Source organism: Coturnix japonica, chromosome 13 (genome assembly GCF_001577835.2).
Source record: "Coturnix japonica isolate 7356 chromosome 13, Coturnix japonica 2.1, whole genome shotgun sequence".
Classification (NCBI taxonomy): Eukaryota; Metazoa; Chordata; class Aves; order Galliformes; family Phasianidae; genus Coturnix; species Coturnix japonica.
In genome coordinates, this window is record NC_029528.1 from 208,862 (window position 1) to 227,701 (window position 18,840).

The 18,840-nt window shown below is 41.4% G+C and overlaps 1 protein-coding gene across 7 annotated transcripts in view; it reads left to right on the forward strand.

Annotated features, from left to right (window-relative positions):
* JAKMIP2 (janus kinase and microtubule interacting protein 2) overlaps positions 1 to 18,840 on the forward strand; it is a 56,324-nt gene that overhangs the window by 24,556 nt on the left and 12,928 nt on the right. For 3 of the 7 annotated variants that reach the window (XM_015875494.2, XM_032447529.1, XM_032447530.1), the window contains exons 8-20: positions 388 to 444; positions 3,954 to 4,073; positions 4,508 to 4,636; positions 5,520 to 5,603; positions 5,904 to 5,966; positions 7,842 to 7,940; positions 9,163 to 9,261; positions 9,547 to 9,600; positions 10,380 to 10,445; positions 10,808 to 10,876; positions 11,825 to 11,902; positions 12,742 to 12,945; positions 13,914 to 13,979. In XM_015875494.2, the coding sequence (XP_015730980.1) occupies positions 388 to 444; positions 3,954 to 4,073; positions 4,508 to 4,636; positions 5,520 to 5,603; positions 5,904 to 5,966; positions 7,842 to 7,940; positions 9,163 to 9,261; positions 9,547 to 9,600; positions 10,380 to 10,445; positions 10,808 to 10,876; positions 11,825 to 11,902; positions 12,742 to 12,945; positions 13,914 to 13,979 (1,188 nt within the window). The other 4 variants (XM_015875500.2, XM_015875499.2, XM_015875498.2 and 1 more) reach the window with 4 other exon arrangements.

The following is an 18,840-nucleotide window of genomic DNA, read 5'->3' on the forward strand; positions in this document are numbered from 1 at the left end:
TCAACACTTGTATCTTTTAATAACTAAGACAGAAGTGCCACTACCTTTGCAGTGAAGGCAGTTTGCCTCCCATACTAAACCTGAACGGATGCCCTGCGAAAGCTTCCTGGTGACTTTGGCAGGAAATCAGTCAGTGTCTGACAGCCTGCCAAGGCAGCTACACAACAGCAGGGGCTGCTTTTCTGCTGTTCCCTCCAAGTGGTTTTTCAGCTGGCACATAGACAGTTTTGGTATGAATTTTCCCTTCTGTGTGGAATCAGGTTGCTGCTGGAAAGTACAGCAGTCAGTGATTTATTTCATCTGTAGGTCTGATGTTCTGGGGCTGCAAACAAAAGAAGGTAGAGCTAAGAATCTTGGGTCCAGTAACTTTTCAATCTCACTTTCCAGGACAGGGAAAAACTCATTCGTCGCAGAAGGAGTAAAAGGAGTTCAAAACCAATTAAGGTGAGAGGAAAAATTATGAACTAAAAATAGATAACGTATGCAAAAGTTTATTGGCATCTTTTGTTCTTGCTTTGTATTTTTTTTTCAGATTCCATGTTTAGAAGGTTGTAACCTGTCAGCATAAGTGAAAAATGTTGCAAAGCAAATATGGATCTAAAATGCTTATTGATCGGTTGGCAGCACACTTATTCATAAACCAAGCTTTTAAATGCTCACCTCTGTACACTGAAACCCAGTCCAGGTACATGTCAAGCACCTCTGTTTTCATAGGGCGTAGCTCAGTTCTCATTTGGATTGGTGAATTCAGTTACTGGAGATAGTGAGACATAGAGCCAAAGTGTGTACTGTGAGAAGTCTCTTGCAACGTACGGCAGTTACTGTAAGACTGGAAAGATGCATGGGGGATAAAAGTTGCATTTAAAATTTAAAAAAAAACCAACTGAAATTAAAACGTAACTGTCGCCTCCCGATCCAGTGACAAATTAAGACTGCCTTGTGAAAGTACCATGCCTCTGTGCACGGGGAACAGACGGGATTTGCACACAGTGTGTAACGCCAAAAGTACAAATTTAATGCCTTGCAACAAACCCTATATAGTGGTACAGGTGCATGCAGGTACCACCTACGCAATACCCAACATCTCCCCCCTCTTTATCATCTCCAGCCCCTGTAAAGGTTCCCCCACGTACTCCCTGTTACTCCAAAGGTGATTCGCACATTTAAGGCTATTCCGCAAATGAATCAAACATTAAACATATGCGAAAAACAATTAAGCTGTCATAATAACATACCAAAGAGATGCAGCTGCAGTGACCTGAAAGCACACATAACAGCTATCTGCCTAATGATTTTTGAAATGCTGTATGGCAACACTTAGTCAACTTGAAAAGAACAGTGCATTCAAGTTCAAGATAACAGCACAGTTACAATTTTTCCAAGTTCAATGTAGTACTATTGTACAGAATCTTCATGGCATTCCAGTTCAATCCAGTGTGCATTATAAATGTCACACTCCATAACCAAATAACAAGATAAAAACATATGAGTTGTGCAGAAACGTTCCAAATGTCCACCACTGGGGGGTTATCCAGGAACAAGGTCTCCCCCACTCATGCACTATCAGTCCAGCATGAAGGCTGGATTCCTAGTTCGGACCTTCAGGCACATTGGGAGCAACGCTGTCTCATGTGCTGTTACCAGCAGCCGCTGGCCAGTGCTGACGTCAAATCACTGGCTGCACTGGAGACATTAACCAAGGAGACATTGACCAAAACCGGTGCTGAGATGTTCGGATCCTCACGGTGCACAGGATGGCTCGTCATTTGGTGCCGGCTTAACCCAACGTGCCGGCAGCCAGCAGGGCCCACTTGGGGTCCCAACACAAGCGTATCCCCTGCCCATGATGAGGAGTGGCATAGGGTCTGGGAGCCATAACCCTCCATCAGGTCTGATCAGCACCTGACCTATTGGAGTCTGTTCAGTCAGCTGATGGTCTCCCATCTGATTCTCTAGGTAACTTAAACTAAACAGTGCACGCAAGAGGAGAGCGTGTGGGCACAGCTCAGGCCCCTCCAGCCCTCCCCCCTCTTTAAGTGCACAAAGACGCCCCTTCAAGGTCTGATGTGCACACTCCATAATAGCCTGGCAGGTGCTGCTGCCGGGAATGCTGAAGATATGCTTAATGCCCCAAGCTGTGCACCAGCGTCCAAAACATGCACTTCTATATCCTGGGTCATTGTCAGTCTTTAACTCATGAGGTGCACCCATGACAGCGATGGCCATGCACAACGCTTTTATGTAATGCATGGCGGTCTGTCCAGATTGTGCCACAGCCCAGAGAAAACCACTGCATGTGTCAGTTGTGACATGCAAGTGACGGAAACACCCAAACTCTGGGAAGTCTGTGACATCCATCTGCCAAACCTCATTTGGTCTCAAACCTCTGGGGTTCACCCCTGCAGGAAACAGGTTAGCTGAGTGGCAGCCTGGTCAATTCTGTACAGTGTTGCATGCAACGTGAACATTGTCTCCCTCCTCCTCGCTAGTCGAGGACTCCTTGGCGCTACGCCCTTGTACTTCCCCTCTCTTCTCTGTTTCATCAGAAACCTTTTGTTGAGCGTACGGTGGCTGCTGAATAGGGGCAGCAGCGTCCTCTACCAGTCCTGGCGGTTTCTCCCCCAGAAAATAGATAAACACTCAGCCCCCCCATGCCCCAGAGCCCTCCTGACTCATCCTCCCCCCACTTCAAGTGTCCTATGGGGGGAGTGGAGGAGGCTGTCGGAATCTGTAACTAATAACGGGTTTTCTCCTCAGCTACTGAGGCCCTTTTTTTCTCTACCTCTTCTACTGCCTCTCCCTCTTTTGTCTCCTCTCGATCATCTGCCTCCTGTTGTTGAGTCTTCTCCTCCCCCTTGGAATCAAATGGCCGCAGCGAGGTGTTAATGGCTCGCCATAACTCCCGCTCCTCCTTGGCCGATTCAGTTAACTTTCTAAGAGCACCAAGGGTGGGTAGCAGCTTCTGCGCCTCTTCGTCCCCTGCAAAAGCCTGCTCAAAGAGCTCCTTGCTGGCTTTTTCTAATGCCGTTTGACTCACACAGTGAGAAGCTCCGTCAGCCAGACCTCTCCGCATTATCCACATAATAAGCGATTGAGGTCCTCATCATGCACTTCACATCACACCCGTGAAGCCATCTCCCACAGTATACTCACCCACTGTCCCATAATCAGAACTATAATGGAGTTGCTGTCACACACACGTGGTCCAGACCGCTCTCACCACATCATGTCGGGGTCACCAATTCTCGCCTCCCGATTCGGTGACAAATCAAGGCTGACTAGTGATTGCACCGTGCCTCCATACACGGGGAACAGATGGGACTCACACACAGTGTGTAACGCCGAAAGTACAAGTTTAATGCCTCTCAACAAACCCTATATCGTGGTACAGGTGACTGCCCCTGTCGGACACTAGTGACCTCCCTGACTCCACCCCTGGTGCACGCAGGCACCACCTACACAATACCCAACAATAAGACTATTCCTGTGCTAATGTAGTGCTTACTCATTTGCTTGCACAGCAGTATCAGTGAGAGAAGTACTGAGATATTTGAAGTATCAGCAGTGTTCCTGAGAAAAGGAAGAGATTCTCTTCCTGCACCGTGGACATTTCCTTAATAGCATTATTTTCTCACCTCAGTCTGCATGTTGAGAGACGTCTTCTGAACAGCTTCTATGATGTTTTCCAGGCTTCAGAATAAGCCAGATCCTCAGTTTAGTAATATGAATCAGTAGTCTCATGTTCTCCACCAGCACAAGACCTAATTTTCATTATGGTTCCCTTTGGATTTGGTTGGAGTTGGCAATTGAAGGGGTAGCATGTAGCTCTTTTTTTCATGCCTTGCCTTCTTAAAACAGCTGGTAACGGGGCTTGAAATTAATCTTTCTCCAAATTAGAAATTTATATTGGCCATTTCTGTGCAGATTCAGAAATCATGTTTTTCCTTCTTTAGAGACATGTGATAGACACAGTTTTGGGGTATGATGATGATTCCATGGACTCTGAAACATCCTCTGTGGCCTCATATAGGACAGACAGAACACCAGCAACTCCAGATGATGATCTGGATGAGGTAAGATCTAACTCAGTTTCAATATGCAAGAACAAATTTTCAGACAATTTTGACTGCCAAAGTAAGCAATCAGTGTTTTATTGCTGCATACTGGATGGCAAGTTCTTTGTTAAATTTGGCTTCATTTTCATATACTCAAGTACTGAGAAGTTCTCTCAAAGTCTAGTCCATAGAGTCTACAGCTATGAATTCACTGCATTCTGAGGTGACTTTTTCCTCTCATCTCTCAAGAAAATTAACTTTTAGCTTAAAGACATATAAACGTTCTATTACTTCTGCATCCTTATTGCTTTTCATTACAGCAGGATCACCATAAAAGCTGTTTTAAATCAAGATCTGTAAAGCAACTCATGTTTAATATCTTACACTAGCATTCTTTGCGTTGGCAGTGCTGTGCTGTCTATTGCTTAGGCATATCCTTTCTCCTTCCTCAGAGTTTAGCTGCAGAAGAATCAGAGCTGCGGTTTCGACAGCTGACAAAGGAGTATCAGGCCCTGCAGAGAGCTTATGCACTGCTGCAAGAGCAAACAGGAGGCATCATAGATGCTGAAAGAGAAGCCAAGGTCAGTAACAGTCTGAGAGGCAAAGCATTTCATTACCATCAGAACATTTTGATTTCTCAAAGTGGCGCGCAAGGAAATGGACATAAATATCCATGGGCATCTATCTGTTGCATTTCACTCATTGGCTAAGTATATTTCAAGAGAGCGGTGACCGAAGATGGACACAATTGCTTTGCTTACAAATGTCTGTTCCCTGGCTGTTTCAAACCCCTGCATTTAGGCAGACATGTCAAAGCAGACAGTTCTGCAGTTTTGCGCTGAGTCACAAGAATTGTCTCTTGTTTTGACGGGTGTGAAGGAGTCAAGATTGTGTACAAGTGAATGCACCTGGTGGGAAGGCAGGGCCAGCCCAGGGGAGCTCAGGTTCAAGCATGTGTCTGTGTGACTTGAAGGGCTGGAGCCAGCGTTTCCCAGACCTCGTTTAAGGGTTGGCAGTGGAGGTGTGGGCATCTTTTGCTGGGGATCTCTGCCTACCTGAGGCCTTCCAAAGGTAAACAGCTTTTTCCCTTTTTTCCTGTGTTTGTGGCTGTAGCCACTCTGCTGCTATTGCTGTAATGCTACAGAGGCTGTAGCATTACAGGCTCTTAGTAGGGTCTTTGAGTAGAGACTCACACTGAATACTTGGCCTTGTATTATACTACTCCAGTTTTAGATGTGTTAATTAACAGACTTGGGTGGAGCTGCTGCTCTGTCCCCTTGTACCATCTGTATGCGTATGTGAGGTGACACAAAATATTGCAGAGCTAGGATCTTTGTATTGATTACTCATTCTGTGGAAATAACAGCACAGATCCAGATTATGTTGTATTTCACTTTTTTTTTTTTTTTTGTCAGTTACTTTAATGTTTTTGTTGTTGTTGAATGCTGTTTTTGACTTCAACAGGCTCAGGAGCAGCTCCAAGCTGAAGTCCAGAGATACAAAGCCAAAATAGAAGATCTGGAGAAAACTCTAGCGCAAAAAGGACAGGTAGGCACCTCTTGTGTATTTTATTTTTCCTGTTTTGGATCTTTACTTTGTTGAGAATATACTTAGCACAGTTTAGTTGTAGACTTCCCCAAGATGTAAGGTTTCTGTGTAATAAACAGGTGGGCATAGTGTGTTCAGAAACCTTGCTAAAGCTTGTTAAACAAATATGCTGTTATTTTGTAATCCATGATCTGCTTATGTAGGATTTTAAAACCTGAGTACCATGGTTCCAGTTTTCAGTGGAAGTGCCCAGCCTTATGGCATTTGACTATTCTGTAACAGAACTGCTTCATCCAACAGGACTCTCATTGGGTGGAAGACAAACAGCTTTTCATTAAGAGGAATCAAGAGCTTTTAGACAAGGTATGTTCCTGAGTTTTGCATGTCTGGAGAAGAGGAGGCTCAGGGGAGGTTATCTTATTGCTCTGTACAACTACCAGAAGGAAGGCTGTGGTGAGGTTGGAGTCAGCCTCTTCTCCCATGTAGGGACAGAGTGAATGGTCTCAAGTTGTGCCAGGCAAGATTGTGGTTAGGACATTAGGAAATACTAGTTCTCCAAAAGACTGGTCAGTCACTGGCTGCAGTGGGCTGCCCAGGGAGATGGTGGAGTTACTGACCCTGGGAGTGTTCAAGAAATGTTTAAATGTTGGACTGAGGGACATGGTTTAGTGGGAAATATTGCTGATAGGTAGATGGTTGGACTCGATGATCTGGGAGGTCTTTTCCAGCGTTGGTGATTTTATGATTGTGTTTACTCTGTAGGGTAATCTTGATCCTAAAATATGCCTTTTGGATGTTTAGTCTAGTGTTTACAAGTATAGCATATAGATAGCATAGTGTATTTGAATATGGGCAGGATATACAGATGGTGTGACATAGGTAGATGTGGCCTATCCAGCACTGATTAGACTCTGTTGGTAGTAGCTCCTGATGCTCCTAGCCCAAGACCTGGAAATTCTGCTTAGCATTACAGCTCTGCTGTTAACATTGTGCTCATGCTGCCTCTGCAGGACCATCTGAGCTTTGCTTCCTAATATGAAATGGCAGCAGAAATGAAGTCATCCTCACATCAGGACTTTTGTACTCCTGGTCTCAGTATGCTCTGTTTGTTTTTAAGAGCTTGTGTCACCCCTGGGTCCTCTGGAATTTGAACTGCTCTTTCATTTGGTGCATTTAAGTGTGCATATGTATATCTATATATTTGTATGTATGCATTTTTAATTACGGAATATAAGCCAGCTAAGGACCTTAGCATTGCTTGCATATCACCAACAGTTACAGCAGTGGCTGTACATGACTGCCATGAGCACGAGGCCATTAACACCCAGCAACAGATCTCATTTATTTCACATCTCCAGATAGAGCATCCTAGCTGTGTTTCTCCCTTTCCATAAAGAAGCCTTATCAAGTCTCCTGCCATATGTCACACTTCCCCAGCCAGATGAACTGACCCAAGGGGGCTCATTTGATCTCTGTCTTAATGTGCTCCCCAACTGTCCTGGTACTGGCCCTACTCAGAAAACATAATTGGAAATTATAGGTCCTAACACTGGCTAGAGTTGTGGAAGGGAGAAAGCTGTGAGGGATCAGTGGTGGGACTGTCCAGAGCAAGGAAGTTGTATCCAACTGACCAGTGCATATTATTAGCATCTACTTGCTAATCAACAGAACTATTCATGGGGAGTGCTCATATGGGGTAGGACAGCTGCTCAGGTAACTGCGTCCACAGAGACAGCTGTCCCTGCATTCCAACTGTGCTGCACACTGAGAATCTCTGATCCTGCCCAGGACCTTCTCTAAGGCAGAACCAGGTGTTCCTAATAGGCGTTTATCCAACCTGTTTGCAGAGTTCTCTAAGTCTGCGTGCTTCCCTCCCTCTACCCACCTCTCACCAGCCCCCCCCCCCCCCCCCCAGACAGTCTATTCTAGTGCTTTACCATGACAGCAATGCATGTGATAGTTAAGACAGACTAATCTAATAGCTAGCTTGACATTTATTGTGTCAACCTTCCCACTGATGTTCACTAGGATTGGATTGCTTTAGGAAGAGCTTTAATCTGAGCATTTTATGATGTTTAGCAAGGTGAGCAGAAGTTCACCTGTAAATTAAAGACTCATTGAGTTAATGTGTCAACTAGAGAATCATCTCTAGAATTTGGAATTTAAACTGTTACTCAACAATTTCTCAGTGTTTTGTGTAACAGTCACACAGATCATGAGTTTATATGTTTCTATTAGATAGAGAAACTGGAAGCAGAAAACAGCCGTCTGCAACAGGAACTGCAGGATGCCCGGGACCAGAATGAGTTGCTGGAGTTCCGCAACCTGGAGCTGGAGGTGATGGATGAGCTGCTTGCAGTAGAGCTGGTTGCTGATGAAATCAATGCACTCACACTGGACACCAACTTTGTTTACACCAGCACTGTACCGATATAATAGAATTAACTAATCAGTGGAAGCATGTTGATTTGTGGTCTGTGGGTGTATATGGGCTCTAATGTCCTGGAAACAGTAAGCTCCATACTTGACTCATTTTGGTCTGAGCTAAATGCCTAGTCAGCAAAACTAATCCTAGCTGATTAACTTTGGTGTGGCAGTGCTATGTTATCTCACTTCTGGGCATGTGTTTTTCTAATACTTCAGAGCAGTCTGTTGTCAGCATGCTTTGTTCTTATTGCTGGCCTGGAGAACAAATGTATAGTGCTGGCAAAGATCTATTAAAATTAATTGAAATTAATTGAATTGAAAGGACCTAGTGAACAAGATTTAAAACCCATCTTCATGCTCTTTACTCAGGGCTGTATCCTAGTTGACAGCCAAAATCTTTGCTGACACCCAGCTATGGGGTTGGGTTTTTTTGTTTGCTTGTAGCTTTCTCATTTGTTTTCTCACAGAACTGAAGAACTGAATTAAATGCTCATGAGCCAGAAGTGTGTTTGAAAGTAAAATTTAATCTTCTGTGCTTCCCTGACTAACAAAAGGAATGTGAAATAATTTTGTCTCTATTTGGTCTTTTAAAACGAGACATGTATTTGTAGGTCTTATGTAATTAAGTGAACAGCTATGTTTATCAACTTCCTTGAACTTACTGATTTCCATGAGTAATAGAACATATGACATATGATGGTGAGCAAGGATGTAATCTGAGTATCCTTGTAATCTTAAGTAAAATACTTGCTCTTAAAGGTAGTACTATCAGCAGTGTATAGTTGTTCAACACTTCACTGAGCAAATCACTTTAAATGACAGTCTTAGCTGGATGACAGCCTTCCCACAAACAACTTGCAAACATACATAATTCATCAAATAAATAATATGCTGTAACATAATTCATTGGATTTTAAGATCCCGTGCCACTCTGCAAGCTATTCTTAGGCTGGAGTCTTACCATTGGATTTTACCAGCAGCAGCAGTCAAGTACTGATGTAATGTTTCTTTTCTCATACTGTGAGCAGACTAGATTTGTGGAGCATAATATAAATAGTAGCTGTGGCATTTTCAGGGTTCTCTACACATCTCATTTATTCCATTATGCTCTCTGGTGTCCATGAATTTTCAGGAAAGAGAGAGACGGTCCCCACCATTTAATCTTCAGATTCACCCATTCTCAGATGGTGTGAGCGCTTTACAGATATACTGCATGAAGGAAGGGGTTAAGGTAAGTCAGTTTTGTAAGGTAGGGCTTACTACAGGAGTGGTTGATGCTGTCCATGTAATCACTTACATTAATCTCTGCAAATAACCCCAGTAAATTTTAAGATTTAATCAGTCTAATTAAACTTGTTTGACATATGGAATTGTTATAATTTTCATTATGATAAAACCCAGTGCAAAAGCAATTGAATTCTTTCCATGTGTTATCTCAACGTTTTTCATAGGAAGGACAAATGTGGACATGATAAAAAAGTGTATGCCTTGCCTTTATATTATTTTCTATTTGCAGGATGTCAGCATCCCAGACCTCATAAAGCAATTAGACATCCTAGGGGATAATGGGGTGAGTTAAGAGGAAAATAGCTTGTAAAGGGAAACTACATTTTGTATGGAGAATAAGTTAAATCTGTAACTATGATGACTATTTCTAAGGTGTTTATTAAATCTTGTAGTATCCAAAGTGTTCATTTAGAGAATGTATAACTCTGTAACTTAAGCTTTTGTTAGATGTCTATAATCAGAGGATGTATAATGAAATAGTGGGTTTAACAGCAGGTTTAGTAGACCAGGAAGAATGTGTGTCCAGAGGCCAAATGACATCTGGAACCAGGCCTGACTGCAATCCAGGCACTCAGCAAAGCTCGTGATGAATTAGTTTGGCAGTATAAGCCCACCACATCTTTATCATGTCTAGGATTTCTCTGAAAGCAGTTTCATAAATAAGCAAGAAATACCAAATGTCATGTGGTTTTCTAAGCCCGTTGCCCATTTTAATCATCCATGTGAAAGAAAACCTCTGTGTAAGAAATAGAAAAAGAAGGATCATGATTGTTTCCACACATACTGAAAAAGATGAGCTTTAGCTTAATTTTTGCTAAAAGTTGATGGAAATTTGACTTACAAAACTACCCCAAAGGCAAATGGGTCTAACTTTAGATTTCTCCTGATGCGCAGCAGTGTGAAAACATACAGTCAGTCCGTAACTTGTGAAGAAATAAAGCATTGTTCTTTCTGTTACATTAGCAGACCCTGAATATTTTTATGTAGGCCTAGTATATAGCTTGGATAATCTGTATCCATGTAGGAAGCTAGGACTAATATTTTTCTTCCCTGTCTTCACAGAATTTAAGAAATGAAGAACAAGTCGCCATAATTCAGGCTTCCACTGTATTGTCTTTGGCTGAAAAGGTAAAATGTGTGCTTGCCTTTCTCAGGTGTTACCTAATGACTCATCTAATACTGTAAATTTTCAGCTCTGTTTCTGCAAGTATAATCAAACTTTCTAATAGGAGGCAATTCCTTGGAAAAAGAAAATCCTGCTAGCAGTATTTTATACTACTGTGTATCAACTAGAGATTTTGCAAGGATAGGAATACCTTAATGTGATGTAATCACAGTCCCAAACACCTTGCTGAAGTGGCAGAAATGTCAGATTTACCAGTTACAAGCAATGTGGTCAGAATAGCTGGAAATGTAAAGTAAAATAAAGTATTCAAGCCTATGTGACTTGGTAACACAGCAGGTTACAGCTCTTATTCTCTTTCCTCCAGTGGATTCAGCAGATTGAGGGAGCTGAGGCTGCTCTGCACCAGAAGATGATGGAACTGGAAAGTGATATGGTAGGCAAACTTTCCTCAATAGACTTCTTAGAAGTATGTCACATTTACTTGGTACACCACAAAATAATTAAAAACTGGTCTTTTAGCAGAACATGTATGGAGGCTTTCTCTGGTTATTGGTGAATCCATAAAGTTACTGGTCCATTTCACATGCAACAGCAGAATAACAGAAAGAGAAGTAGCTGAGGTTTGAGAACTCCTTGTGCTAAGATAGCTGCTTCTTAAAAAACAGACTTGGATGCTGCTTGGTGATTTCAGAGATGTGACCACATGCTTTGCCTTACAAGATTAACAGTTTAAAAAATCTGTAGTTATGCTGCATTTTATTCTATACTGATAAGTGGGAAATAATTTTCATGCCGTTTTACTTTGTTGTGCCTTAAACACAGATAATCTTGAAGGTAAAGTGCTCACCGATAAACTTGCTAGTGGAAGTCATTTAAAAGAAGCCTAACAACATGAGTTGACATGTCCATGCTCAAGATGATTAAGCTTAAAGTAGGCTGAGGAATTAAGCACAGCATCTTTCTCCAAATACCATGGTCATGAAAATGCCTGTTTAGTTCCTTTTGGTTTATTGTACTCTCACACTTATTCCAAAATAAGAGGAACCACAGAAGGAGTGGTCCATGACTCTGGAGCTGCTGTCCTCAGGAAAATTCTGTAGAAAAACTGAAATACTACCACTGAAATGCTAAGCAATGCTACTAAAATCAGCAAAGACATTATAGATTTATGTAGGAGATGTATTATAAAAAGCAAATACAGCTGTTTTAGTTTCCTACTCTTCTAGCTGAGACAGACGAACACCAATAATCTTGTAGTGTCAGCTATAGGTTGGTCTTCTAATCCTGCCCAAGTCAGATATCTGTAGTTGATTTAATGGAAGTTCCCAAAGCGTTTTAAGTAACTAACTCATTTTTCTGTCCAAATGACCCTTTGTTGTAGGAACAATTTTGCAAAATAAAAGGTTATTTGGAGGAAGAACTAGACTACAGGAAGCAAGCTCTTGACCAGGCATACATGGTACGTGCGAAGAAAATGCTACAGCATACGCTGGTTGGCACTGTAGCTTGACACAGGCTCCTGCTAGATCAAGAAGAGAGGTTTTTGCTTTCCTCTTAGTATCTTTTATCTGACGTGCTATCATGCAATCTGTGCTACTTCAAAAGGGTGCATAGGGTTTGCACATCATAAAAAGGCAGAGTTGCTGAAGTCCAAAGCAATTCTGTCGTCTAAAGGCATATGTTGCTCATTAATGTCAACTTGTCCAAATGAAGTCAGTGCAACCAACTAGAACTCAGATCTGGAAGATGATGTGCCACAAAGAGCAAGATTTCCTGCTGTAAAACACTGCTGTACTGAATTCTGATACGTAGGTCTGATAACCTACCATACAAGTTCAGCGTATTTGATTTGACAGTTAATGGTGATGCTCCTGACTAGCAGGATTAAGAGCGAAACTAGTCTGGTACTGACTTTCAATCTTTGTTCTCTTAAAGTTTATTTCTAGCACAGTGGGTCAGTTTTAGAATTAGTGAAATATTCATCTTTTTAATTGCAATTTTAAGATACATATGAAAGTTCTGTCCAACTCCTGATCATCACTATAACCACTAAAAAAAAAGCCACTAAGGGATGCCAGTGAAAATTAATGTTAGAATACCATGCAAATGAAAACACACTTTTTTTGTTTGTTTGTTATTTAAACACTGAGCCATTCTGTAAGTTCTGCTTGTCACATTTTTGCATGTTTGAGCGCAGGGACCTTCATGCAGGTGCCTGAAACTGCCACAACTCCCTGTCCTCACTTCTTTTTAAAAAATGTTCTGTCTCTAACTGACTCTTGGTATTGCACCGACCAGAGGATCCAGGAGCTTGAGGCCACCTTGTACAATGCTTTGCAGCAAGAAACAGTGATAAAGTTTGGGGAACTGCTCACTGAAAAACAGCAGGAAGAGCTCAGGACGGCAGTAGAAAAGCTAAGACGCCAGATGCTGAGGAAAAGCAGAGAATATGATTGCCAGATTCTTCAGGAGAGGATGGAGCTTCTCCAGCAGGCTCATCAGGTAAAAAATAAATAAATGAAAGCACATGCAGATCTGTGTGACTTTGCTGTGTAAGAATGAAAGCTGAGGCAAATTTGGGCAAGCTCCCTGTTACAAGCATGCCTGACATCTAGTTTCTGATGTTGTTTTATACTTTGTCTTTACTGTGCGCATAAACCCTTGATATTAGCTTGTGGAGTGGTGGCTTGGAACATTTTGAAATTCTAAACCAAGCAGTTTTCGGCAATAAAAATGCACCACCACCACCCCACCACCCCAGTTATTGGGCTTGTGTAGTTCCTATTGTAGTTCTGGTGCATGCTACATAGGAGAGGTATCTCTTTTCCTGCCACTTCTGGGTTTCTGCTGGTTACTGGCCATCTGCCATAGGTTCTGACTAAAAGAAAAAAAAGACACTGAGACTTAACATCTCATTTTTGTAGTCTGTAACTGTGTGGGATCATTTTTCCCAACGTACTGAAGTTTAAGTTGTATTACACAGTTTTTGTAGAAGTATCTACCTCTGTTAAAAACACGAATTGAGTATGACTTTGGCACACCTAGCTCACCACAGAATCAGTGTTTTCATAAAGCCATAAACATTTAATTTTTCACTTCTAATAACATTTTAGACCTCTTTTAACACATGTGAGTAATCTTACTTTTAGAAACATCAAAATTATAACTGTATGCTTTCCATGTATTTACCACAGGATTCATAAAATCAATACTATGAAACAGATCCACCATTGATGCTAATTTCCAGTGTTTTGAGGATGCAGTAAATTACACATAACATCATGTTTTGAGTTGTCATACATGAAGTCACCGTTAGGCAGGGCTTGTGGCTGGAATTGTAGTGCTACTCAAGTTTATACCCGCCAGAGAACTGAATTTACTAATTTCTGGCTTTCTAACACTTTGAACGTTCAGTTGCTTTCAGCCAAGCAAAGTTACTGAGTATAGTTGCTTTCTTTTCTAATTTCCAGAGGATCCGAGATTTAGAAGATAAAACTGACATCCAAAAGAGACAAATTAAGGATCTGGAGGAAAAGGTTGGTTTTGTTTTGCTTCTGAAGCAGGCTTGTTTTGAAAGTAATGATGTAATTCTTTTGAACTACATGGGTTTTTGATACCTAAATCAGCTGTGCATTTCAGTGCTTTTCTACTATGCCTTTGTCACGGAGTTCTCTCTAGAGCTCACTCCGGGACAGTGGGCACAAACCGGGGCAGCAGGAACAAAAGCCCCCCCCCCCCTTTTCTCTAGCGGCACTGCGGCTCGGCCCGGCCTGGCCCGGCCACGTGCGTTTAGGGAGACGGGAAGGGAGATTGAGATTAGGTCTAACAAAAAATGAGGGGGAAAAAAGGTGATCTGAGAACGAACGGCAGTTTAATAACCCAATAATGCTAAACAAACAACAAGAGAGTTTCAACAAAGAGATTACCAAGTCCCCAATCTCACCGATGGAGCTGTGGAAGGCAGGAAGCTCTGACCACGTTGTCTCCTCGCAGGGAGCCGGGCCAGCAACCCCGTCCCCTTCCTCCCTTCCCTTCCGGTGCTCCACCCCACATGAACATTAAGGCAGCCCACAGAAAAAAAAAACTTGTCCCCTTTACTCCCATTGTGAGGCATGGTGTTCTGATGTGGAATACCAACGCCAACCAAATTGCAAAACCATAACAGCCTTCTTTTCAGTTTTTGCATTTTAGTATATTCTGACTTTACTCTTAGTCTCTTCCACAACAAACTGTGTTTCGTTTTAGGAAATAAATTCTGAACACCTTTAATTATGGTGAATGATACTGGGCCAAATGTTGAAACTTCTATTTGGTGGTTGAGATGCTGTCTTGGTCTGCAGGCGATACATCCGTTGATGATAGTGAGCAGGTGATGGTAGTGAGCAGGAAGGAGTGAATGAAAGTCAGTAAAGGTACAGGGATTGTCCTTTGGGAACTCATGTTCTAATGCTGTCTTGTTTATTGAAGTGTGCAATTGATGATGTAATATGAATGCAGTACCAGAATCTTGCTCCTAAGCTGACCTGCCAAGTTACACATTCACATTCTCTCTCTCTCTATATATATATATACAAAGAATACACATAAATACATACAGAGCTGTGCTGCTCTTTTTTGTTTTTGTCACATTAAGCTGTCTTAGTTTTTGATAGGTTAGGTAGGATTGCTGAGGAAAGATCACAGTGTGGGCATGTCATAATCCTACCCTTATGTATCTTATAGAAATGCTATACTGATATAAGATGTATCTCCAGTGGGAGCTTTGCCCATGTAGTCATATTAGTGAATATTACTGTACATACATAATCTATATTAATGGTTATATCAGTACAATAACTGTAGGGCCAGTGAGCCCATTCAGTTTGTATGTATATTCCTCAAGTGAAACAAATGAGCTCAGTGTATAACTTGATACAAGTAATTCCTTCCACTTTTCCGTCAGTATTTCTGTGACACAAGAATTTGGTGTCTTTCTTTCTTGTATGTACAACATGGGATAGATCATAACTTGTAATGAAAATCAAAGCAGAAATAAAATTTACGCAGTGCTCATATGGAGACCTTCAATATGAAACTTCTTAGTGCCAGTATGCCACAGAATTTTTTATTCATAAGCATTCACATTCCAGGATATCATTCACGATTAAATTGACACATCCAAAATATAATGGTTAGGTTTTGATATTGTACAACACTGTGTGTGTATATACACAACATATGTATATACACACGTAGTTGCAAGTTATTTCCAGCATAAATGGCAGGCACTGTTTTGTTGTTTTTTTTTTTCTAACCTACTTTAAAATACTACCCATGCTAGTTTTGATGTCCAGCTTTGTCTTCCATCCCCCCACGGTGGCTTCCAGTGACAGCCGTATCTCAGGCTTTCAATATGGTGCAAATTTTAGTTTTCTACCCAAACAGCATCTGTTTGTAATGTGAAACTTTGAGATGAAACTAAGGAAATGCTGAATGTAGAATTACTTTACTTGTCCTTCAGAGTGCTAAAAGAACTAAGCCTGGTGCTTACAATGCCGTGACTTCTCATTTTTATGCTGTCTTCTTTTTCTTCTGCAGTTTCTATTTCTATTCTTGTTCTTCTCTCTTGCCTTTATTCTTTGGCCTTGATGTCAATGTGCCTCTTGGAAAGGTAAGACTACGTTATTTTTCTCCTCAAAGCTAGTATTTCTTGCGTAGTGCTGAGGATCAGACTGTTGTGTGTTCCTATACACATCCAGAGTCAGGGAATCTGGAAGGTTGTTGTCAGTTTGTGGTGGAGGGTGATCACACTGCTGAATTTAAGAAATTACAACATTGGACTGTGTTGGTCTGGCTGCATAATATCAAATAGTCAAGAGAATAGCAGGTAAAATTCAGTGTGCCATCAAAGTTTCTGGTTCTTAAAACTATCAAAATAAATATCATTAGGGTGATCTTGGCAAAGCAGTTTGACTTCACTGGATGCATGTTGACTTTTTTAACCTTATAAGAGACTTCAAACAGATCTACGATAAAACAGCAAAACCCACAGTACCTCCTTGAAATAGATCTAGGGAACCAGTTGATAATGAAAAAACTTCAGTAGTGTTAGAGCCTCTCTCCCATTTATCCTTTCTCAGTCTTTCAGTTCTGAGAGCAAACCGATACAATTGCAGGTAATTATTTCTGGTTTCTTTTTCTGACAGGGTTAGCACAGCTCATTGCTGTACTTTTGAGATTAGGAGGGACAAGCATGTGGAACAAGATCAGGATGCAGTGAAGGAAGCCACATGCAGCAGTATTTAGCATCCAGACCAGAATTCTCTAGCTCCTTCTGTGAGATTAATATCTGCATTTTTATTCCCCCCCACCTCTGCTTGTGAATATACGTATTACTTGTGATTGATTGCATAAGGAAATCTGCTCAGCATCAGTTTCACATGAGTTTTACCATGTAGATTTTAACACTGAGGAAGCAAAGAAAAGCTAAGCTGTTTTCTTCCAGATTTCAAATCTGAAACCCAGAATTCTTTTCCATATACAGGAGAGATTTCCTTGAATCAGAGATAGTCTGCATTTGGCTCATTACTGAATCAACCAAAGTCCTAGAGTTGTGTGAAACCACAGATGTATCACCTGCTGTTGTATCTGGTGAATTTTAAGCAACTTGTGGTACAGGAGTTACTGAAACTGTTTTCCATGGGCTGATGTGTAACTATTTGCCTGTGGGAACTTCTGTTGACCAGAAGGCTGTACTCGTAGGGTCCAATAAATGGGGAGTGAAACAGTCTGTCCAGTTAGCTGGTAATGTAAGAAAAAATCCTTTTGACTTTGACTGATAGATTCTGTTTGTCAGCTGGATGGGTACGCAGAGAACTTATCACTTACCTGATATAGATGTTCTTTTTTCTTATACTTTTAGAGCACCCGACCACACAGATTTGTCCCTAAAAAGGCAAATGCTTCCAACTCCCCAATGAAGAGAAAGTTGTTTACACCTATTTAAAAAGAAACAACAAATGAATAATCTGTAGCCAAGACCACAACCACCTTGTATTTTAAAGCCATCACTCAAGATTCATTAACGGACATTTCTCATCTAACACTATGATATATGCTGCATCTAATGAAGTTGTGTATGTTGAAATTACAAAAGGGGAAGAAATATAAACTGTCAACCTACATTGCTAAAATAAAACTTAAAGGGAATCAGCAAGGCTTCCAGCTGATCAAGTCAGAGTGTGTCTTGGGCATGGAACCAAAGTTACAACAGAAAAATATATCCCTGCCGTGCAGGGCAGTCGTTTAAATGTGACACTGTCATCTCACAAACAGATCAAAAATAAGAGGGAAGAGCAGGAGAAACACTTAGGATGTGCAGATGGATACTGACCGTGGAGTGTTCTGTTTGAACTGTTGGACTTTCTCACTGCAGGGAGACTCTTTCTCTCTCCCTTTGGTTTTCACCTCAGGAACAATGATGGCTGCAATGTGGGGGCAGAAAAGAAAAAAAAAAAAAAGAGAAATGTATTCTGGCTTATTGCACTATGGGCAGGACAAGACACCGTGTTTTGTTTTTGAGATGATTATAAGGCACCATTCTATGTGGCAGAGGAAGGGAAAAACCAGATGTGGGACATAAGGAATGTTTCTGGCGGAGTTGTAGCCTTATCTCTTCATACTCCCTGCACGAAGAAAAGCCTGTCTTTTGTTGGATACTTCTCAAACTTCCATATTTGATTTCTCTAAGAATAATACAGTGAGGAGCACTGGATTGAACCTACAGCATGGCTTCTGAGAAGGAAAAAGATATGTTCAGGGGGAGAGGAAGGAAAACAATCCTCAGTGTCTGTGTTGTATAATCCACAAAGCATCAGCTTTCAGATATTTTGTTCTAGCCTTGATCCTACCAAGCATAAGAAACCCTTATAAATATTTTGGTTTGGTCTGTCGAACTGATTTTGTTATCTGGCTTCTTGACCAAGAACGCATTAACCAAATAGTGGGGAAAGCCATGTGAAAACATCTATACTAGATATGAGAAGTAGTGTCACTGGTCTGTTTAGATTATTCCATAATTAAAAATAACTATAAGTCATTTCCATTTCAAAGCATTACGTACCTCTTTCATGACAAAGTCTGGAACCCAGTCCTGGTGTTTCCCTAAGGCAAGCAGTGCCCTCACAGCTGCATGTCCCTTCAGTTAGTAAGAAGCAAACCCCAAGGAGAGCTGGCACGTGCAACAAACCCTGCCAAGCTTTTGTGTATGTTGGATGCAGCTTTGCTTCCATCTTCCCCTTCCTCACGGTGTGCTGTATGAGCTAGGCATGGCAATGCACTTTTCTGCCTCTGGTTTTATTTCCCTGGAAATTGGGAAATGCCTGTGCAGACTTCAGGTTCATGTGGCAAAGTTTATTG